Below are 24,493 nucleotides of genomic sequence, written 5' to 3'. Positions count from 1 at the left end.
TTCATTGCCATGGCAGCTCGTATTGGGAAACACTCAACTAGGAATAGTGCTAGACCAGGATTGCAAATTACGTTCCCTTCACCGTCTCATTAGTAATGATCTGGAAAATTGTAGGAAAGAATTCCCAAGTTAGGACATCACTGTGGGACATCACTGGGATTTATGACATCACTGATGATGTCACAGTGGGATTTATGACATCACTGATGTCACAGTGGGATTTATGACATCACAGTGGGACAATCACAGTGGGACAGAGAAGCAAACAGACAGAGCCCTAGCTCCCATTTATATACTGATGATGATGAGACCAAGTGTAATTATCTTAATGTGAAGATTAAACTGGTAGAAATTCATGAGGATATCTTTAAAGGGGGGAAACATTCACCTGTAAAAAAGAAATGATCAAAAACGGTAATTTGGGGTTTTTTCACCCTGGATAAAGCTTTTGGCACACATCCCACGTTGTTCACAGGGGTCATATTAGCAGGGGTCATATTAGCCTATAACAGTTGAGATATTCTCTCCTAAATGAAGCACATGCATATCTGAGCCAGTTCCTAGACTATATACATAAAGATGGAGCATTTTCTGAAGTTATTTAAATTTAAATATCCCAAAAAGTTCCGGTCAAGCCGAGGAGGCATTCTTAATATTTCATTCAGTGTCAATCAATTGCAACTTGCAAATAACAAGCTTCTGACGTTGAGCCTTTTCCCGCTCACTACATTACTGCTCAGTGGTTACAACATGTATGTTGCATGTTGTAACCACAGGAGCCTTTTAATGATCAAGTTACTGAAGTTACTGAAATCCAAGTCTATTCACCTTATGCAGCCCTGCCCACTTGACCCATTGTATCGCGACTTCCTGTTCAAAATGCCGGCTGTTTTACCTGCTCAAACTAGTCTGACTCACCTGGTCAAACCTAGTTCAATTCACATTATGTGTCAGGTTTATGAGTCACAGAAAGTGTAAATACAATCGGAACCTCCCATTGTATTTACACTTCCTGTTAGTCTCTCAAGCCAGGCGGTCTCTTCTGAAAAAGTTGAATAGAGAGCCCAAGTGACCTACTTCCTGCTTCTATAGAGAGCCCAAGTGACCTACTTCCTGCTTCAGCTACGAACCAGCCACGCGGGGGTGGTGGGCGGGTGTGTGTGGATGGGGTGGTGGGCGGGTGTGTGTGGATGGGGTGGTGGGCGGGTGTGTGTGGATGGGGTGGTGGGCGGGTGTGTGTGGATGGGGTGGTGGGCGGGTGTGTGTGGATGGGGTGGGGGGCGGGTGTGTGTGGATGGGGGTGGTGGGCGGGTGTGTGTGGATGGGGTGGTGGGCGGGTGTGTGTGGATGGGGTGGGGGGCGGGTGTGTGTGGATGGGGGTGGTGGGCGGGTGTGTGTGGATGGGGTGGTGGGCGGGTGTGTGTGCATGGGGTGGGGGGTAAGAATGGTGGTGAACGACGAGAGACAAGTCTTTTTTTTATCCAGTTTGAATTGTGCCATGAAGTCCACATGTACATTTTAGATAACTTTGAAAGTTAGTTACTGCGAAGAAAGTCGCAGTTTGTCGTAAAACTGAAATGTAACGTTTAGTTTTGATGAAACTGCTCAATCAACTACATCTTTCGTCTCGCACAATATACGTCACACCAACACAGCCTGGCACGAGGGACGTCACTTAAGTGACTGGTTGCGTGTAGTCTTTCTGATTTATAACTTATAGTGCAACAGTTTTACCACAAACGGTGACTTTCTTGACTTGGAAAGTTAACTTTTAAAATGACAAACATCATATGTGTAACTAATGGCACAATTCAAATGGGATCGGAAAAATTATTGTCTCTCACCATTCATGTTTTTTTTGGGGGCTGGTTGGCATAGGGCTGGTGGGACTTTGGCCAGAAGGGGGTGGGACTTTGGCCAGAAGGGGGAGGGACTTTGGCTCTCTATTTGAAAAGACGACATGACTAAACTGAGTCATTCTGCCCATTTAGTGATTTCCTGTGGAGTCTGACTGAGTCTATTCGGTCCACCTTAAAGATGACATTACACACAGACACATGTTAACATCAATAAGGCCAAAGTCTACAGCAGGCACCCTGTGCTGCCCGGCCACATTAGTGTCTCTGTGGAGCAGATAGCTGGTAAAGCTACCAGCCGCCCCACAGAGACAAGCAGCGGTATGGCATGAGTGGAAGGCTTCATCCTTAGTTACTTGATACTTAGTAGACGCATCAATGACAGAAGTAATCCATTACTCATACTTAGTAGACACATCAATGACAGAAGTAATCCATTAATCATACTTAGTAGACACATCAATGACAGAAGTAATCCATTACTCATACAAGTTCCAACTCGCACACAGAGCCACCCACAAGCTGGAGCTCTCGGAGATTATATGAAAATGAGAGGATGGGAATGAATGAAGCTGCTGGGAAGACATAGCTTTCATTGATAGCATTTACAGGCACACACTAATATTAACTCCACAATAAACAATAAACTAATAATAACTGTGAATAAGAGGCAATGGTAATAATCTGATTGATGCATTTACATGCACTTTAGTAAACAGCAGGAACGCGCCTCAAAGTCCCTGAGTGTGGACATTGACATTGAATAAAATGGAAATCAGCAAAAAGCTAGAGGTGTGTTTCTCAGATAACGGCTTTTATCCGATAAGGTATATCGGACTATGCTGATACATGACCACTTGAAAACTCTAGTACCTCAATAAGTCAGATAATGATTGGTTTTGAAGTGTCCATGTAAATGCACTCATTGATACTTGCCCATGCACACACACGTGCACACGCGCACACACACGTGCACACACACACGCGCGCGCGCACACACACACACACACACACACACAGACGCACGCGCACACACACACACACACACACACACACACACACACACACACACACACACACACACACACACACACACACACACACACACACACACACACACAAAACCACTGTCAGCTCCCTGTAATGAGAAAATAAGCCTCCAATAGGGTTAAAAACGATATAGGATTTTTAAGGAGCGTAATGACGACCTGAAATTTTGTGGCGATCTTCAAGATTTTAACATTTGCATGTTTACATGCCAAAAGATGACACACATCCCCCAAAATTGTATATTTGACCGAAAAGCCTCGGAAACAGCATTTAGACCGCAGGACATTAAAACTCTCCATCGAAACCCAAGATTAGTGTTAATAATAGCATGCATATTTGTGTGCAAGCTGATCCAAACAGGCTTCCTTAAGACAACCACTGTAGTATTGATCACTTAAGCAGTAGTACATGAGAGGGTGTGCTTTAGCATGATTATTGGCACCACAGTAATGTGGTCAGGAAGCACCTCGGTCCTGACCTAAGCATCACTGTCGTGCCAATAATCACAGTACAGAGAAAGAAAGGTATGCACAAGTTCAAACAAACAAGGCATGGCTACATTTAAACATTTGCAAAGAATTTGCAGTAACTACTATACAATAAACAAGGTATTCGCTCTAAAAAACAAACATACTGGCCCCTATTCTCCCACAGGCCTTCGGCACTAAAACGGGCCTTAAACGCAAAAAAACGTGCCTTGCGCCTGCCTCGGGAAGATATCAACATGGCTTTACGCTGGCAAATGCGCTTTAGGCGGAATGGGCGTGGCGCACTCCCTGAATGGGCGAGAATGGGCGTGTCGGCCTTAAATGCCGGCCTAATGATATCTTCCCAACTGGCGTAAATTTAGCGCTTTGCGCTCTTCTGCCTCTCCCCTGTCACCCTTCTCTGTCTCTCTCTGAAACCAGGCCTATTCAGTGCGCCAGTTGCGAGGAGCGCTCTTCTGCCTCTTCTCTGTCACCCTTCTCTCTCTCTCTCTGACTCCCTCGCTCAGACAGACACAACACACTTCCCATAGGAAAAAGAAGTTGTAAGTTCACTGCCTGGCATGTCCCAGCATTCATTGTGGTACTCCATTTCGCTACTAAATAGCAACCAAATGAGCCGAAATAGATATAAAAGGTAGATCTAAATAATGTGTAATGGTAACACAACCTGCAATTGTAGAACATTTCAATATTGGACCAAATAAAACATCGAAATGAAAACACCAGCCTATGTGAAACATATATGTCATCCTGGGCCTATATATATCCCTTGTCGATTTAACGTGATTTAGATAAGTGACAGCGGAACGCGCTTCTACTGTCATGTGCTATACTGTGATGTCCGCTCCAATAACTTGGCCCTACTTCACATTTAGTTTTACAATAAAAACACATTTATGCAATGACTTTACATAATGTAGGGTATATTTATGTGCATCATTCTACCTGCAGCAGGGGAGAGAAAACGATATCTTTCTGGACAAACTTTCACCAATATAAAATTAATCTCATCATATAGGGATAGGCTATATTTTTCTAGCTGATGCATTTAGAACATTCTTTTCACTTTGATCTTGCTATAGTGTAGCGTATTTACATGCTTGCAGTATTTAAACTGCAGTTAGATTGGTTTGAGAAGCATAATAATATGGAATAATAGCCTATATATGGAGACAGACAGAGGGATGAAGGAAGGGGGGGGGGGGCAGAGGCTTGGCTTTGTCTGGTTTTACCGGATTTCTCCTGGAATTGGAGCTTAAAAGGCAAGCGTACTGCACTTCTCCAATGAGCGGACTGTGCATAATTTTACACTTAAAAGGCGTGGTTATAATGGTTGAGGCTGCGTGTAGCGCCGATACCAAGATAGCGAGTGCGCTGGTCCACACCCACTAACTGCGCTAGGCGGCCTAGCGCTAGGCCTTAAACGCAGTTTCTACGCCGGTTGCAACGATAGGGCCCTTAGACTCCTATAATGAAACATTTACTACTCCAGCAAGTAGATCGCCTTTAGCAACAAGACACATTCTACTCCCTGTTGAGTCAGCCAGCCACTTGAGCTAATGCTTGAGATTGTGATTTCCCAAATGGAATAAATATCACACACATAAACACAAAAGTGCCTGAAGTGAACAGCTACAGTGGCTAGCTCAATCTGGCTACAGTGGCTAGCTCAATCTTGCTGTAACTAAGACGTAAATAAATAAATAAATATCCATGGACAGATTTAGCCTCTACGTGGCGAACTTCACATGTATTTTTAAGCTAGTAGGGGCATATGTCATGACTCGCCGCACAGCTGATGAGGATGCAACAGCGTCTAGTAATGTCAATGGCGGAGTAATATTTGTATTGATGAGGCATTCATTTGAGCATGGCTATGCTCTTATGGGTGAGACGTTTCACCCTGTTCCTCTCTAATCCTGGCACAAACAGACAAAGTTCACCATCTCTTCAACTGTCTCTACTGTATCATGCCTGAAAGAAACCCATTTACACAAAGCAAAGCCCAGTTGACCATAATAACAGGCTATAAATACGCATCATCAGGTTTACACTCTGTTCATTTACACCTAAGCCAGAGACGGGATGCCGCAGGCTTAAAGGAAACGGATGACTGAAACCTGCACCACCGCGGCCGGGGACGCGAGGGAGTCAGGACTCACCGGGATGTAGAACGTGTTCATCTTGGGGTCCTCGTTGGCGGTGAAGAGCATACCTGTGGATGAGACAAGAAGGTGAAGAGCATACCTGTGGACAAGACAAGGGAAGCAGGAGAAACAATGTCAGGAAGGAAGCAGGGCAGACATTTATTGCTCTGCGGTGTAAATATAGAATCCAGTTCCGGTCATGGGGAATTAACACCAGCCAGGTGTTAGGAAGTTTGTCAGCTCCACCGGCCATCAGTGGGAAGTTGTATCGTAAAAATAGATACAGCAGAAACAGTTAGAAAGTCTGGACAAAAGTTACTTTGATTGATTAGAAGATTAGAAGGAAATCATAATCCATTGTCTTAAAGGGATAGTTCTGTTTGTTTGAAGTTGGGTCCTATGAGGTACTCTCATACAGAGTGTACTGGGTAAAGCACTCTGGACGCATCGTGCACCGAGATAGGAGAACTGCACTCCAGCTGCAACAGGCACAGAGAGCTGTCTGCTGAGTGTGATGGGGGCCATGAGCAAAAACGTAAAAAACAACAGAAAGAATACATAAAATGCTTCCAGACTGCTCACCTGGCATAATGCTAGTCTCCACAAGCCCTGAGATGCTAAGTTGACTTGAAAATATGTAATTTACACCCTGTTTTTAGCTAAAATCGTCACTATAGCAAGGTTGTACCCTAGTTGTTGTAATTTCAGCTGCTAGCTCCAGTGACGATTTCAGCTAAAAACAGGGTGTACATGACATCTTTTCAAGTCAACTTGGCATCTCAGGGCTTGTGGAGACTTGGATTATGCCAGGTGAGCAGTATGGAAGCATTTAATGTATTTTTTCTGTTGTTTTTTACGTTTTTGCTCATGGCCCCCTTCACACTCAGCAAACAGCTCTCTGTGCCTGCCGCAGCTGGAGTGCAGTTCTCCTATCTCGGTGCGCGATGCATCCAGAGTGCTTTACCCAGTGCACTGACTGTATGAGAGTACCTCATAGGACCCAACTTCAAACAAACAGAACTATCCCTTTAATAAGCATTTCGGCAACAGTTGCAAGGCATTTAGAAAAATAACATAAGAACCTCTTATGCCTCCAAGTCATTTCCATTACAACAGCAGTACAGCTTCAAGTATGAAACTAAAGCATGAAAAAACTATGAGACCGCACCTTCTGACAAATGGATTATTTTTCTTTCTTTCGTTCTTTTTTTGGCATTCTTCCTTTATTAGATAGGACAGTAGGCAGACAGGAAAGGATGGGAGAGAGAGAGGGACCAACTGTGACATGGTGCCATCTAGAGGTGAAGGGAGAACTGCACTCATGTTCTAAAGACTCATTTCCACCACATATAACAGCACAGTACGGCTCTACTCTAATGGCTCATTTCCACCACATTTTACTGCCCTGCACAGCTCGTCACCACTCGGCTCTACTCGTTTCGGCCCGATGGACGTTTTGCTTCCACCGCGGATCATCTGCCCCCACCCACCCCCGCCCAGAGCTGGTCGTCATAGCGACCGCATATCTGTCCTTCGCTTATAGCCGAAGTAGGCTATAACATAACGTTACAATTAAATCCATCCACAGAACTTTTAAACTGTTTATGAAATACTGGTGCCTCTAAATGACCTACAGTGTACATGGGCAAATGTGACAATCGGCCAGGAGAATGGATATCACTTTGTAGTTAGTCAAACTCACAGGCATGCGCTGCGTTGCGCGGGGACGGGAGAGGCGCAACAGAGTGAAGCCTGTACCCCGCGGCCTCTCACCAGGCAAGACCGCGGCTTCACCAAACACCCGCTGCGGCCTAGTGGAGCGCTGCAGCCTGCACTCAGCTACAGAGCTTCCTGACGGTGCAGCCACATCTACGCGTCGTTTGACGCGGGCTGACGCTGCTGCCCATCCACTTTGTATTGAACATTGCTGCTCGACGCCTCGCGAAGCATGCTGGGAGACCAGACGACGCGTAGCAGGCTTGTGAAGCGACAGTGGGCAACAGAGGGGGCGGGGTGGAATTTGACAAAGTACAAAGCTAGCCAATTGAGCTCGTCCTAGGACCTATCCTACCCTTCCTGTCCTCTTCCACTTCCTCTCTACCACCAATTTTCAAAGAAGCATAGTAAATCTAGCAGCAGCTAGCTTGGGAGCTAGCTGCTGCTTCCGGATTTCCACGCCCACCAAGCGTCAAGCGTCCATACAGCCAAGCGTCAGCCCGCGTCAAACGACGCGTAGATGTGGCTGCACCGTGAGTTTTCTCTCTCAGACAATTGAACACCCGCCACGATTTTATTTCACCGGAGGCGAAGGCAGCAACACAAAAGACTGATGGAAATATACATAACAGAAGAGAAGGTAAGCCCACTAAACAGGTATGCAGCCGCCAGCATTGCATTGACAGTCAGTAGACAGAGTAAACACGATTCTGCCTGACCAATCAGTCGTCAACAATGTTTTCACGTCACCGTATGGTACCGGGTTCACAGAATAGAACCACGACGAGGCAGGTACGAAAAGTAACACGACTCGACCCCAATACAACCCGGGCTGGGATAGTTTTTAGTGGTGGAATGAGACCATTTATCGAGTCGAGCGGAGCGGGATCGCGCTACTACCTGCGGTGGAAATGGGCCATTACTGGCATTACTCGTCTCTACCTGAATAGACTCTGATTCCAACACAAGTTTACTTGCCTCCGCCCACAACTGGTCGTCATAGCGACCGCATATCCGCCATATACTTCCGTCCACCTTCCATTTGTATAACGTTAAAGGTAAAAAAAAAAAAAGTACAGTTAGAACTCAAGATTCTTATGAAAATACCCTCAAAAAGCAAAAACAAAATTAAAACATGCCCCCAGGGCAGAAATATGGAGAAAAAGGTGGCATTATAATGCATGTTAAAAAAAGCCATCTGTTTAGATAACACCTGTGACGACACTTGGGCTACTGTACTTACTGTAATAATAATAATATACAGTCAATGTGTACAGCAGAAAACTTTCCAAAACACCAGATGTACGATAATTATCGTATTTGTACGATAATTTGCCACCAAAACCAATTTTGACCCTCTGGCATGATAATTCGACACTGCCCAGAATAATGCATTTCGGCATGACGGGAGAAGAGGAAAACTCCGCTCCATTTCCCCCCCAAAGGCAACTGTTTACTTTCCGTTTAGTTTGGGCTCTATCTATGGTTAATATGGCACTTTATAGTTTCAGTAGTCAAACGTAACTAATTAGTAAAACTAGTTGACCCCCATTATGCAATCGGTTTTTCAAAATAACGCCTATTTGTAAATATAATTTTGGAGAGCCACAGCAAGACACAGCGGACCGACCATCTCAGCTGGTGTAAACCGGCTGCACAATGGTATCAGGTGGATAACTTTATCGTTGGAGATGGACACAAGTGGCACTCTGGAGCTCAGGAGGAGAGCAGTTTCAGCTGCAGAGTTGAGGTGCAGCTCCAGCGAGCGACCTCTCGACGGACGAACAGACCGGGACAGACACTGGGCGTACAGAGGTAATGATCCACATTAATTGTTTATTGAGTATTAAAATCATCACAGGTGTTATTGCTAGATTTGCGGGTTTTTATGTGCCCGTGCAAGAAGCTTAAAGGGATACACCACTTTTTTGGAAGTTTAGCTCATTTACCACATCCCCCCAACATAACCAAGATACACCATGCCTTACTGGCACTGTCCGCTCAGTTTACAGTGAGCTACAGTGGTGAAGTTAGTAATTATCGCCATAGAATGGAGGCTAATGGTACAGCTGTTAAAAATCTGCCAAAACACACATCTCACTGCGCCAAAATACATGTTGTGCTTCGGGTACTCACCACACAATGAAATATTAATCCAAAATGCACATAATCTGTCTTTTAGGAAGGAAAAGAGGTAGCCGGCACTACTTTCCAAACATGGCCGATGACCTCTTTTCATCCAATTATGTGCATTTTGGATTAATATTTCATCATCATGTGGTGAGTACCCGAAGCACAACATGTATTTTGGCGCCGTGAGATGTGAGTTTTGGCAGATTTTTAACAGTTGTACCATTAGCCTCCATTCTATGGCGATAATTACTAACTTCCCGACTGTAGCTCACTGTAAACTGAGCGGATAGTGCCACTAAGGCATGGTGTATCTTGGTTATGTGGGGGGGATGTGGTAAATGAGCTAAACTTCCAAACAAGTGGTGTATCCCTTTAACAAAAACCAGTCTAGATGCAGCTATGTGTGGGGAAAAATAAAAAAACAAAACAGAATCCTACTGCTATATACCGTATAAAATATTATATATACATATTAATGCAAAGTGGTGTCTAACCTGCACCATGCTCTTTAAATGAACACAGAAATTTTAACAAACTGTAGATGGAAAATGAATGGCGGATGAAATCCCTTGGTTGTATGTTTTCACGTCACCGTATGGTACTGGGTCCACAGCCCTAGAACCCAGACAAAGCAAAGACCAAAACTAGCATGACTCAACCCCGACTGTCCAGGTTTTTGACCTGTGGTGTGGAATGAGACAAAAAAGTCGAGCTGGGCGGGGCGGTGGAAATGGGCCATAAGAGGTTTGGCGAAGTGGTTCTTCTCACCTGATTTAGGGTAGATGCACACATCATTGATGTTGGTCTGAGGTTCAATGGAGGAGAACATCTTGCCCTGTGGTAATGGTAATTAAATGGTACATCATTTATATCTCTGTTATATTTCTGCATTAACTGTCATTTCCACATTGTATGTATTTCATAGCATAAAAAGGTTTCTGCCAACAAGTTGTTTCACACTAGTTGATGCTAATGTCGAGCCACCTCACATAATGTTACACTGCCACTGACATGCTGCATGAATCATGATTATTGACAACATATTGGCTGCTAGTGGAATGAAGCAAGCCAATATACAACCAAGGCTATTCCTGAGTCTCACAGTGTCTTTGTTCCAGAGCTTGATGATCTTGGAGTCAGCAGAGAGCACCAGGTCCAGCTGCTCGTGGAAGTTGAGGGACTTGATGGGCAGGTTGTAGTAGTGGTCTTTCACCAGCAGGGGGCGACTGGAGCGTAGGTCGTACAGCAGCACCTTAAAGACAGCAGCTGTGATGTCAGCTGTAATAAATGCTGACATCACACTGTATGTATATATCAAACTAAATGCTGACATCACACTGTATGTATCTGTCAAATTAAATGCTGACATCGCACTGTCTGTATATATCAAACTAAATGCTGACATCACACTGTATGTATCTATCAAACTAAATGCTGACATCACACTGTATGTATCTATCAAATTAAATGCTGACATCGCACTGTCTGTATCTATCAAACTAAATGCTGACATCGCACTGTCTGTATATATCAAACTAAATGCTGACATCACACTGTATGTATCTATCAAACTAAACGCTGACGCTGACATCACACTGTCTGTATCTATCAAACTAAATGCTGACATCACACTGTATGTATCTATCAAACTAAACGCTGACGCTGACATCACACTGTCTGTATCTATCAAACTGAACGCTGACATCACACTGTCTGTATCTCAAACTAAACGCTGACATCACACTGTATGTATATATCAAACTAAATGCTGACATCACACTGTATGTATCTATCAAACTAAACGCTGACGCTGACATCACACTGTCTGTATCTATCAAACTAAACGCTGACATCACACTGTCTGTATCTCAAACTAAACGCTGCAGCATTTGTCAGCACACTTTGTCAGCACACTTTAGATGTCGGCTCGCTAGCTCGCCCGCTGCGGAACCTCACCCTCGCCTCGCCGAGCCGGCCCTGCAGCTCGCCAAGCTGGCTCGGCTGCTGTGTGGCCAATGAGACCAGCATCACTGATGATGTCAGATTTATGACATCACTGATGATGTCACAGTGGGATTTATGACATCAGAGTGGGACAATCACAGTGGGACAGAGAAACAAATTGTTTACATTTTTGTCCGGCCACAGGTATGCCATTTTACATGCGATCGGCTGATGTGATGTCATCGGTGATGTCATCCTTCCTGGCTGAGGCTATTAGGTTCTGTGATGTCATCAGTGATGTCATATGTATTCGCAGTGAGCGAGCTGCAGGACGGGCCATGTGATGTCATAAGACTGATGATGTCATCAGTGATGTCAAATGTCATAAGCGCAAAATCATCTTATGACATCACTGATGACATCATCAGTCACACACACACCCACGTGCATGTAAACGGGCAATGACATTTTGTGAGCAACACACGCGCGCCGTCACATGCTAATTTGCATATCAATATATAACTTACAGTCGCTGCTCGGAGTGGAGGGAGGGGTGCTATGCTGTGTCTGTGATCATTAGACGATCATTGGATGACAAGCAAGTTATCAGCCATAAATGTTACCAATTTCTTGGCAAATGGAAATGCTTTGGGATTCAACACTTTTACATTGTTCCCCATGGTTGGAAAAAGTCAACATGGTGGAGAGGTTGAGAAACAGCAGCCTAACGGAGCTACTTAATAAATTAGAAACAAACATTTTCACAACACAACCTCAGCGGCTCACAGTAAACTGTCTGCTTCTCATTTGAATGTGCGCTTTTCTACAAAAAGGCAAATAAGTGTGTATCTCTCTGCCTTACCTGTCCAGTGCTGGTGCCTACCGCCATGTTGAGGGAGCCATTAAATTTGAGAGCGCTGACCGAAGGCAAACCTTGCACTCTGTAGATAAAAACAGTAAGAATTTCAATAATAATGAAAAGACAAATTTAATGGCCTTTTTCAATACAAAAACGTATGGCTTGGGAGGCCGCCCAGCGCCCTGGGATTTGTGTTTCCATTAGAACAGAGCTGAAGGTGTGTGTAGAAAAGGGCCCATAATGGCCCACCGTCAGGCCTGTTCTTGGGGCAGTCGATGCCCACCAGCCAGCGCGCCAAACGACGTAATGATGATGACATCATCAACGATGACAATATATGATGTAATAGCATAGAGTTCACCTGTGAGGTCATCGGCGATGTCAGACATAACACCGATGATGTCATAGCTCCCTCGAACGTTGTGACATCACCAATGACGTGATGTCATACACCAAAACGCGGGGATATAAACAAAGTGTTCTGTGACGCTATTCACATCCGCGAGATTCCTTCTACTTCCATACTTCTTCAGGTATTCTTACTCCCTGCTATCCCTAATAATGTCAACCATTAGCACAACCAAATCCGGACACGAGCTGAGTCCTGGCTATCTTACAACCAGCCAGGCCCTGATGACCGACTGCCTTACACCCAGCCAGGACACCAGTGGAATCTCAACCGCGTCCCAGGACCGACATCTCGGTCCCTATCTCCATCCCCGTGATTCTGATCGATCACAGCTCGTGAGTCCTCATCCACGATCCAGCACACTTCACGAGGCAAGCCCCAAAGCTTCGCCCCCAGCAAGCTCACAAGCTTCACTACAAGTTGATTGCGATTCTGACCGATCACTCTTGGTCACTGGCTGCCTTACACCCAGCCAGGCCAGGCCCAGGCCACTTCACGCATCACCCGAGGCAAGCCCACAAGCTTCGCTACAGTGTGTCTTTAACTCATTGAGTGCCAGCCACTTTTGGAGAACGGACGCTCCCAGTGCCAGAGTTTTCAGAGCGTTTTCAGTGATTTCTCGAGGCCCACAGAATATTGTGTGATATTACTATGTAAACACCGAACACGCAAAAAGAACAAGGAGACTCTATTGTATCATCAGCAAAAAAAAGTTTATTGATACCATTTTCCGTTCTTTAGTTATGAGCCGGAGAAGATAGGTTGTTTTCAGCGTTTTCAGGCATTTCAAATTATAAGCTGAGATATTCAGCCTTTTGTGAAATGCAGCATTTCAAGCACATTCACTGACTCTAGATACGGTAATATTTTCTGATGTAGTGATGTGGTGTAGTTGTGTCCTGCCCTGCGTGCCCCACCCCCCCTCCCCCCCCTCAGCTGAAAACTCCTCCCCACACTAGTAACACACAGCCTCGCACCAAGCGTCTCTAGGAAGCCTGGGAAGCGCCGCCTCCCAGGCAGCGCAACATGGAGAAGCCACACGCGGACTGCAGTGAAAGGTTTGGCTTTTCAGTGTCGCGCTGCTGCTTTTCTAGCGGCTAATCATGTGGAGAAACTATGCTGACAGACAGACAGAGGCAGAAGGACTCAGTTGTGTGCGCGGATTGACTGTGTTCGCACGCACCGTCAGTTGCAGCCAGAACAATCTACATGGCTCTGGATTGCAGCATGAGCGGGTTCTCTTTCATCAAGGCTAATTCAGGCTGTGTATTCCTGACATTTCTGTAATTTGGAGAGCACTGTCGCCACCTAAGGGTTCTGTAAAATAGGTTATAGACCTCCAATAGCTACTATAGTTGTACAGGAGCTGCGGAAGGCTTTGATCGACGTCCCACCGTCAAAAAACGCATTGGACGTCGAAGGACGTCCGTGGCACTCTACGTCACTATTTAATTGGACGTCGAAGGACGTCCATGGCATTCAATGAGTTAATGATGAGCTTGTCTCCAAAACGGTTGCTGTGAAATGGGTCGATTGCGGAGCATTCTACAGACTAGGGATGTCAATTTTCGGTTAATTTCACTTTCGATTAACCGACGCTAATAATCGATTAACCTATCGGTTAATTCATAATTTTTTAATATTAAAAAAAATAAAAAAATAAAAAATATTTTTTGGTCTATTTACTCAATGAGCTCATGCCCAAACAAGGCGTGTCTATTTAGATGGTGAAATGTTAATGCTTTTTGTGTTAGAATTATGCCTTTATTTTTTGTTGGCTTTGCTGAAATTTATAAGTTTATTGCCACATTTTGATCAGGTAATCATTCCAAAATCATTCTGGCTCTTATATGGATGACAAGGAAATATATTTTTGAGAGCTTTATTTCCTGTTTATGTAAACATTACAACAACAACAATCTGTTATTTCTTTTGATTTTTTCACATTAGGCCTACTGTCTTTTGCAGCATAAAAACTTAAACAAAATATAGCCTATTTCGATTTGCTGCCAACAATTGAACAAAATTTGAACAAAATAGTTGCATGATGCAAAACACTGTGCAAAATCTGCAAGGAAACTCTCTCTTGAATAACAAACAAAATATTAAATATTATTATTATTATTTTTTTATATTAACTGATAGACCGACAGCAATAACCGAACAACGACGTTAGCGACGGTTAATCGATTAACGGTTAACCGTTGACATCTCTACAGACTCAGCTCCAGCCAGCTTGTATTACGCCACCCACAGTATGCAGCTTGTATTACGCCCCCACAGTCGGCAGAGACAGTCTTCACAGCATGCAGTAGTTGAATCGCATTGAGAACATAGAGATTGCAGCTCCTCATTTTATGTTCTTGGCGACATTCAATTCAGTTAAAATTTGACTGGGTAGTTATTAGGGGTGTCACAATATATCGTCCCACGAAATTTCGCGATAGTAAAACGTCACGATATGTATCGTTGAGATGAAATCTCATATCGTGATTTTTTTTTTTTTTTTTTTTTTTTTTTTCAAAAGTAGACAAAGAAACGTCTTTGTTTGTTGAAGTTCAATGTGTGGAAAGTAGTTCAGTTGAACAAGTCTCTGAAGAGACACATGAGAAGTTATACAGGAGAGAAACCATTCAATTGAGTTTCTGGCAAAACTGTTTACTTGACAGGAAAAACTGAAGATGCGTAAAAAATAGACTAAGAAAAGTCTTGTTGTTTGAGTTTGAAGAAAAACTGAAGATGCATAATGAGAATTTATACTGCTGAGAAACCTTTTAGTTCAAAGTAAATCTAAGTGACGGTGTAACTCATTCTATTTCAAGATAAGCCTTATCTCCAATCTCATGTTTTTTCTAGTTGTTATTGTAATAACAATTTCCCACAACAGCATGTTTTGTATTTGTGCATTTCAAATAAAATACTACTTTTCCAGTCATATATTGTCATTATTCAAGTTTAAAAAAATATTGTTAAAATCGTATCGTATCGTATCGTTATCGTGAACCCAGTATCGTGATACGTATCGTATCGTGAACTGAGTGTATCGTGACACCCCTAGTAGTTATTCATAACAAATTTTACTGTGGTGTGACAAACTCAAAACACATTTAACAATATTTATGTTTGGTTTCCAGGGACTTTAAGTTTTTCACACAAAAAAAGCCTTCTGTTAGTTTGTCAGTGGAAGGGTTTTACTTTTAGTACAAAGGAGTGGCAGGGGAAAATGCTTTCATCAGCTCGGCAGTGACTTGACACGGGTCAGAGCGATGAGGAAACGGTAAAGTAAAGCATATCTGAAAGTACAAAGAAAAACACAGGAGAGAAACTAAACCTCAAACCACCACAGAGATTCAGGAGCTACAAAGGTACTGAGAGCTAAACACAGAAAGGCTTTTAAAAACATATTTTTCTCTCTGCTCTCTCCACTCTCCAGCACATACCCACGAGTTTCACATGATTGCTCTGCTCGCAGGACAGCTGAGGGGGAGGAGGGGGGCCATCATGGGTTGTCCGGCGCGCTTTGGCCCCACTCCGGAGTAGGTCCATTTCGAATGCGGCTTGGGCTTGACAGATCTTTTTTTTACATGGAAACCGAAGTCGACACGGTATGGCATAGATTGGCACGGACAAAGTTGTCAGTGGAAAACCCCCAAAAGTGACACATGACTTGCACCACAGAAACATGGCAGAATGGCTCAAAATGCATTTGCATTTTAATCTATCTTCTTTCTTATCCTATAATAGGATTGAGAAGTGTCTGTGTGCGTGCGTGTGTGATTCAGCAGAATTTTGGCCGGCCACAGCAATGCCATTTTTACGTGCGATTGGGCTAAAACTTTCAGGAAGTGTAAAGAGCACCCATGCGGGTGACCTGACGGAGCCAGATTTTTTAATTTGGTGATTGCCCTAATTATCTAATGATGTGATGTCATCATCAGTGATGTCATCCTTCCTGGCTGAGGCTATATAAGTTCAGTGATGATGTCATCAGTCTTTTTATTATCTATATTACAAAATAGCGATGGTGGCCTGCGTTATACACGTCTGTAGTAATTAACGCTAGTTATAACTTTCCCAGCTCCTCACAGCAACCCTCATGTTACCACAGGTGACAGTGAACAGATGTGTGGAGTAACTTACTTGCGCAGGTTCTCTGTCTGCATCCTAATGTTAACTTTAACATTTATAGACAATCAAGATAACTTAGCTTCCTAGTAGCGCTAACGCAACATTACTGTGAAGTTGCAACACTGCTGGCTTAAATACAATGGCCCATACCACTTTCAGGGGAGAACTCAAATACAAAGTAACATTTTGTAGGCATAAACAAAAGTAAAATAAAATAAAAAGGGAATTTCCCAACGTTTATTGGAGTGATGTTCAGCCAAGATAATACTTTTATAAGCCTTAAAGAAGGAGTTTGTAGTCAGATGACTGCAAACTCCTGCTTTAGGTGTCCTGTGAGATGGTTTAGTGATGTGAGACAACAGAAAAATTTACCTGTATGAGAACCAAACAAATCATGGAATTTATGATTAAAGAGGCTATGAGCCCAGGACTCTAAATTACCTTTTTCACCATTGCCCCGGAACCGTCCCAAAAATACAATCTAAGCCGTCCCCAAATAGCCTAAATGTTGCCTAACCCCTAACCCAAATTTAAAATCTTTGTTTTTCTACATTATAATTAGTTAAAATCATTCAAAGTGAACTTTAACATAAATAAAAGATACTAATGATTAGATGTTCAATCTTCAACCTCTGTATTGAAATTCAACTGAAAAGGGAAATGTATGTTTCTATCTATCTATCTATCTATCTATCTATCTATCTTATCAATATCTATCCTATCTATCGTATCTATCTATCTATGTCTGTCTGTCTGTCTGTCTGTCTGTCTATCGAACGATCGATTGTAAACAAACAAAAAACACATTACAATTTCCCCCGGTCTCCCCTATACTATCCTTGTTATCTCTGACGAAAATCACCATCACCACTCAAGGGCCGTTTATAGTAGGCTACAGCGATTTATGGTGGTTGTGACGGACCATGATCATATTCTATCGTCGGTGGCGACGGGCGATATGGCATCTTTGCGATGATGGTTGTTTTCTAGCATATAGCTGAACTCCAGCCCCTGTTTGGTCCAAAATAACGCTAGATTAGCTAACTACACCATGATATATGACCGAACAGGGCATCAGTCAATATCACATAATGTTTTATTTAATCAGGTGAAAGCATTTTTCAATCAAAGGTGAAACGACACAGATATTATGGTTTATAGAGGGACTTACATCGCACTTAACGTTATCCGCCGTAAGCGATATCCCCTCCCCCCAAAAAGACATCGCTCGCCACAACGTTAGCCGGTTGTTTAATTGTTGTTATTGATTCTATTTCTGCAATAACTGCACTTTATGGCTGTTTAAACTTGACGAACGTTGACTTTAGTGGTCGAGGCAGACATCAACAGAGGCAGCCTTTAGGCGTTCCTGATTGGCCAGAGCTGTGGCCGAGGGAGCGCTCGTTTCGTTGTTCACCCGGGTGGGGCAGAATTGAACACAAATGTATTAATATTGAACGTGTTTCGCGCACTCCCCAAGTTTGCAGTCAATCCGACAAACGGTTCTGGAGATACGCGAAGGACAGAGAAAGAGACAGATCGAGACTGCTGGCATTATAGAATAGATAGATAGACTTTTTTGATAGTTATGGGCTTATGATATACATAGCTATCATAATAATAAAAGACAATTGAAAAGGCCCTGGTATGGGAAAAAGTGCCCTGTGGTTGAACATATGCTTATGCTGAGTACAGAAGATATCATTGACATCTTTGTGTGAGTGCTTGGTACTCACTCTGTCCCCTCTGTTACGCTGCTCAGGGCACAGTCCAGCATGCCCACCCGGTTCCGGACACGAGGGTCCCAGCATTCCACCTTTCCCTGTAGAACAGAAGGGCAATGTCAAACAAATGCGGCTCTCTGCAGATTTCACAAAGACAAATTTAAAACTAGTAAAAGAATGTATTACTACCTGGAACAGAATTTAAGATCAATTTATTACTACGCAACATTGCATGTTGGTGACTCCTAATGGCAGGGAGATGTAACCGTCTGACCAGATATAATGATAAGTTCATAATAAACAGAGCAAAGTGTCACACACGATTTGGCTATTGAAGAACGTAATTAACGGTTTCAAATTACGGTACTTTTAAATACCGGTACATGCAATAATTGTTCGGACAACCTTTTAATTGTGAGTGTTTTCTTACTTTTAGACTACGGTAGTTGACTAGTCTAAATTTAGAAATTAGTCACTTAGGAACATCCCTACTGCATAATTAACCAACTGGTAGAAGATACAGTGAAATAAAAAAACATTAAAAAGTTTTACACACTGTGCTACTAACCCCATTCTGACATGCAGCATAAAGAAAGCTGCAATTCATTGTATGGTGAAAATCTACCAAGGTCACAAGCACTGCAGACTACAATTATTGTCACCATTTCACTGGTGTCTGCTAATCACCGGTGTCTCATTCCACACACCAGCCTGCAACGATGCCACTCACCTCTGTGGTTCCTGTGGCAAACAAGTGATGCACGGGGTTGATGTCACACACATTGTGCTCCCTGGTAGACAAGACAAGAGAAGGAGAGGCGCGTAACATCAGTTGACAGCACCGCAAACCACATTATCAGGTAACAGCGAATTTATACTAGCCTGATATCAGACTGAATTGTCAACTCGTTAGTGTTACACTCCATCTCCATTCTCCATTTCCATCTTCTAGTCTGACATCGCTGCCACTCTAATGGAATTCCATGGGGGGAATCCCCCAGGGGAATTCCATTTTCCCTAACCAATCACTAGAGACTAACGTATCGGTCTGATTCTAATCCAGTCGGGAGAATGCAAAAAACCTCTCAACTTTGAATAAATACCTTCAAAGCAGAGTACAGTTTGAATTTCAAAGTAAGTTCTACTTTTAATAGATTTGAAACAGCCTTGATAGCAGTGTCTACCTTGCCTATGGCGGCCGCCATTGTTGTTATTACTCCTCGGTGCACTCGCGCTGATTGGCTAATATTTTTTTCAACTGAGGAAATGGCTGTTGCATGTCATGATGCCAGAGCAGAAGCAGCCAAAAGTCAACTCGGTGGAGTAGGCAGATTCAAAGGCAGTCTGGACCCAGGCAAAACTCATACCAAAGATGATGCTTCATAATACTTACACAGCATCAGTCTGAAGGGAGTTGAGGAAGCGTCCTTGTTCCAGATTCAGTCTGTACACCTCCGAGCTGAAAATCAAATTGCATTAATATGGTAATATATGAGAGTAAAATGTAGCAATGGACAGCATAGATGCATAGATGCATAGGATGAATCTCAAAAACGAAAAGCGTATCCCAACATCATTTTTTTAGCCTTATTCTCACCTTGCCCCCACAAAATACAGGTCACAGGAGGGATAGTGGTAGGCGAAGTCCCGTCCAAACCTGGGAATACGTGTCTTGTAGTAGTGTCCGTGCTGCGAGTGGAACTCCACATAGCGGTCAGAGCGCAGAAACACCAGCTACACACACAGAAATGAAAACAGACAGTGAATTTAAAAGCAAAGATGAAGTCAAAACCACTCAAATATAAATCTTGTGACTGAGTCTGAGTACACAAATCAGTTTAGGCGTAGAAGAGTGTAATTTCAATAGCAGGAGTGATGTAAGGCAAGTCTTACCTTAGAGTAGTCATCGGACAGGATGTCGAAGGCCACAACTTAAGAGAGGCAGAGAGAACAGACTTATCACATTGTCTCTTGCAAGGTAGGGACTAGGGATGGGCAACGATATATATATATATATACGGTATATATATATATATATATATATATATATATATATATTACCCGCGCCTGTCTCTTTAAGAACACCGTTTGTCAATGTGACGTTGCCGTAGGAGCTGCGCAGTGCAGCACCCAGTAGCTCTAGAAACACTAGAAATGTAGTAGAAATGGTCTTAAACTGCCTATATTACAGCAACACTCCACACGTCACAAGGAAAAGGTTTCAAGGCTTGTTACTGCATGAAGAAAAGCTGATATTCTGTCTACTGTCCCCAGAGCCATCTCGGCGCTACGTTAATGCTAACGTTGCTAACATAGGTCTGGCTGCCTATTGACAATAAGAGTGCCAAAGTCCCCCCCTCTCCCTGTCCATGGGATTTCTATAATATATATATATATATATATATATATATATATATATATATATATATATATATATATATATATATATATATATATATATATAATATAATATGATATGATATGGTATATATAGAAATATATAATATAATATATATAGTATAGTATGTGTGCATTGTATAGTATAATATGCATAATACTATCTCGCTCTATCAACTTCTTACTTTTTCTGTAGGTTGTTGTGGGTTACGGGAATGTGTGGGTGGGTCAGTGAATGGAGCCTCTGTGTGCTGTGTGTTGTATGTTTGTCTATGTTGCATTGTTCTGTTTTTGTGTTGGACCCCCTTGAAAACGAGATGGTGTATCTCAAGGGGCTATCCATTAAATAAAATTTCTATAATTTCATCCGCCATTCATTTTTCCATAGACCTTGCGTAAAATGCTTATAATTTCTTTTTACTTCGTCAAACCAAGCGATTCAGCTATACTTAGAATCAGGGGAGACAATGTAAAATTTGACTCGCATTTATTTTTATTTTTAAGTCGACTTTGGCCCAGCGACTTTCGACTAGTGTTCTTGCTAGAAATGCCCATCCCTAGTAGGGACGTTCAAGGTGGTGATGTTCGGGTCTGTCTCTTAGGACTCACCGTCTGAATCCAGGCAGCGCTCAAACTTCAGAGATAACTGGTAGGTGTCATAACAGCGAATCCGGGGTTTGTAAGTGCCTGAAAATGATGAAGATACAGAAAAGGAAACGATACATCAGCATTGTCATGGGAATTTGGAAATGGTGAAAGCGTCTCGTTTCTTGTCAGTGATATCGAGGGTTAGACTGATACATGTCTATATAGCCTGAAAATAATCCATATCGGTGAAACTTGAGTGCCTTCACACAGGAATCTCACTTTATAGTAAGGTGTTGACATACAGTATCATCCACAGTTCCTTTTACCTGCTGCGAGGACGAACTGCCCATCCCTTGACACTTTGATAGAGGTGCAGACAGTTGGCATCTCAAAGTCCTGGATGAGCTCAATCCTGCGCTGGATGTCTGGGAAGAAGATAAATGAAAAGTTTCTGAGCAAATGTACCAGTCCTGGGTCCTCTACCACGAATGGAGATTTAACAGATCCAGGATCTGCCCACGAAAGAGGTGTGGTTTGTAACAACTAGCCAATCACAATGCAATATGGACAGCTCCAGATTTAACAGCGTCAGACACGCCTATTTCCTCATTCATTCAAAGTGCGCATCAAAGTGTATTCATTAGCGGAGCGTTACTGTGAGAATCAAAATTTGCGTTGGATATTAGTCTGTTACTGAAGGACTAGTCTGACTGGCTTGAAGCAGCCTGGTGGACTTAGCTCTTCCATTGGCGCTTGCCATTTCAGTCTGTGCCGGATGGAAATCCCATTCCGCTCCGTGCAAAAGCTCTTTCAGTTCACTATTATTATATCTTCGGATCTGCAATCGGACGTCAGAGACGGGTAGGAGAGCGTTTTGAACGCCCGAGCCCCCCAATTGACCTATGGAAGGCTGTGTGACGCTCGTTCAGAGTGGATCACAGAGGAACGGAGAACAGAGCAGAACATATGGGGATAATATGACCCCAGGCCCCTGATGATGCTGAAGTGATAGCAGGCAGAAACTCACCAACATCTTTCTTTTGCAGCTGTCTCTTCTTCCGATCTGAGAGCCACTGCAGGTTAAAGAGACAGACGGTTTGGAGATGAGGTCAGTGTCATCTATGTCTCTCCATCTATGTATATGTTACAATGCTAAATCAATGAGCCACGCTTCATAGCCCCTACAAGTACCATTGTATCTCTTCTATTCTTTGAGACACACATTCGGGTATTTGGCTGGTTTAGGGGCAGCGCGTCAGTAGGTGGGTGAGGAAGTCCCATTGAGAACCAATTCAGAATGCTAGAATATGCGTGAATTGTCGTTTTCGGTTGTAGCGCAAAACTTTGTTAGAGTGGTGTAGTGCAGGGGCCTACAACAACCACCATCTTATGAAAAATAGTCAAAAATAGTAGTTTTTTCGAGTTCCCTAGCCACGAGAAGGAGCCTGAGAGGAGAGCACGCTAAAAACCACTGGTTCCCCAACGCACTTCTGCGGGAGGGGCTGACAGCCGTATTGGCGCTAATGTTAGCCCTCATTCACACAGGACGCCGAACGTAAGCAGAACTGAAGCCTGAAGCAGGCACAAGCTGAACGTACGCCTAACTGTTCACACAAGACGCCTTCTCTTTTCCTCTCTTCCTCTCAGCGCCTACTCTCGCGCCTTGAACCCGCCCACAACAATCCCCGTTGACTTCATGCCTCACGGCTTCAGTGTCAAGCTTGGAAATTCGGCGTCAGTCCTGAGTGACCGCTTCGGCGTGGCGTGAGCGTGGCTTCGGCACGGCGTCAGCGTGGCACGCACGCGGGTGGTGTGAACGGCTTTGCCTGTTAACAAGGCCGCCGAAATGAAACTTGTGGATACAGCGTAGGTACAGCTTCGGTTGAGCATTGCTTTGGCGTGCTGTGTGAACGTGGGCTTAGCCCAAGACTGTTTACAGGTGAGCAGCTTGATCAAGTTTGGATTCCATCAGTTTTCATAGTTCACGAGGCTTCTACAGACATAGCCGAATTATAGTTGGGGCTTCCTTCTCTCCTAACACTCGCTCTCGGTAATTAAAACTGGTGTAAAAACACTTAATAACGCAGTTTGTTAAAACTCTCCGCTTTTCCAATGGAGCTCAGCGGAAACAAACTACCACACTTTGTCACACTTTGGAACACTTATTCTTGTCTAGTATTGTTATGGCATGACAATATTTGTTCAGCCCCCGGCAACAATCTGGATTTCTCATGTGGCCCCCCATGAGAAATAATTGCCCACCCCTGATCTAGTACTTCAATAAGAAGCACACATCTCAAGTATATTTAAATATTTCGCCGGTGATTCACACACAGTCCAATACAATGGAAGGCGGCAGAGCGAACCAATTTCCAGAGAGGAGATTTTACATTCACAAATTGCTTCTTGGGAGATTTTAGATGGGTCAATTATTTCCGTTGTATCTTGCGCATTCATCGTTATGTCATGGTGTATTTGTGTCATTACGAGATTGATTCTGTTATTTTTCTATTTCTATTAACAAAAAAAGTGTACTGCTATTTTTACATTGAAGTCAACGGCGAGAGGCTTGTGTTTTCCCTCACATTACGGAGTGAAATCAGTTTCTGGCAGCAAATCCCTTTTTGGCACAACAACGGCGTGTAGTGTGTCTCGTATGTGTGTCTCAAAGAATGGAAACTTTTGTGATTATTTTTTTTACTGAAATGCCGCATATATTAGTATGGGACAAAGATTGGATTGAGGGGTAATGATTCTTAAATGTTCTAAGTATGCCATAATACTGTTTAGCAAAGCCAAATGAAACTGAGATTTTAATAAAGTGGCATGCTTTTTCCATACACGAGAGAACGGCAGGTACTCTTCCATGATGGCGAGCTAGTACACACTGATCGGATGATCGTGCCTCTTACCTCTGGAAGAGACTTCCCATGGCTGAGATTATAAATCTTCACATCATTCACACTAGATATCTGCATTTTAGAGGATGAACAACACTCTGGTCACACATAACACCCAGCTTGACCAGACCGGTGAACTTTTCCTCTCGCTCAA

The 24,493-nt window shown here is 43.3% G+C and overlaps 1 protein-coding gene across 1 annotated transcript in view; it reads right to left on the bottom strand.

Annotated features, from left to right (window-relative positions):
• nol10 (nucleolar protein 10) overlaps positions 1 to 24,493 on the bottom strand; it is a 32,567-nt gene extending 8,074 nt beyond the window's left edge. Inside the window, exons 1-13 of the mRNA XM_083634367.1 lie at positions 24,352 to 24,493; positions 22,467 to 22,512; positions 21,766 to 21,864; positions 21,461 to 21,538; positions 20,348 to 20,385; positions 20,052 to 20,188; positions 19,848 to 19,913; positions 19,185 to 19,245; positions 18,467 to 18,552; positions 12,197 to 12,275; positions 10,493 to 10,642; positions 10,159 to 10,225; positions 5,557 to 5,609 (exon numbers count right to left, since the gene is read on the bottom strand). Coding sequence (XP_083490493.1) covers positions 5,557 to 5,609; positions 10,159 to 10,225; positions 10,493 to 10,642; positions 12,197 to 12,275; positions 18,467 to 18,552; positions 19,185 to 19,245; positions 19,848 to 19,913; positions 20,052 to 20,188; positions 20,348 to 20,385; positions 21,461 to 21,538; positions 21,766 to 21,864; positions 22,467 to 22,512; positions 24,352 to 24,417 — 1,026 coding nt within the window. The 5' untranslated portion in view covers positions 24,418 to 24,493. The remainder of the gene's footprint in view (positions 1 to 5,556; positions 5,610 to 10,158; positions 10,226 to 10,492; positions 10,643 to 12,196; positions 12,276 to 18,466; positions 18,553 to 19,184; positions 19,246 to 19,847; positions 19,914 to 20,051; positions 20,189 to 20,347; positions 20,386 to 21,460; positions 21,539 to 21,765; positions 21,865 to 22,466; positions 22,513 to 24,351) is intronic.

This window comes from Poromitra crassiceps (genome assembly GCF_964638095.1).
Source record: "Poromitra crassiceps genome assembly, chromosome: 3".
Lineage (NCBI taxonomy): Eukaryota > Metazoa > Chordata > Actinopteri > Beryciformes > Melamphaidae > Poromitra > Poromitra crassiceps.
Note: the sequence above shows the minus strand (reverse complement) of the source record. Positions and strands in the feature narration are given on the sequence as shown.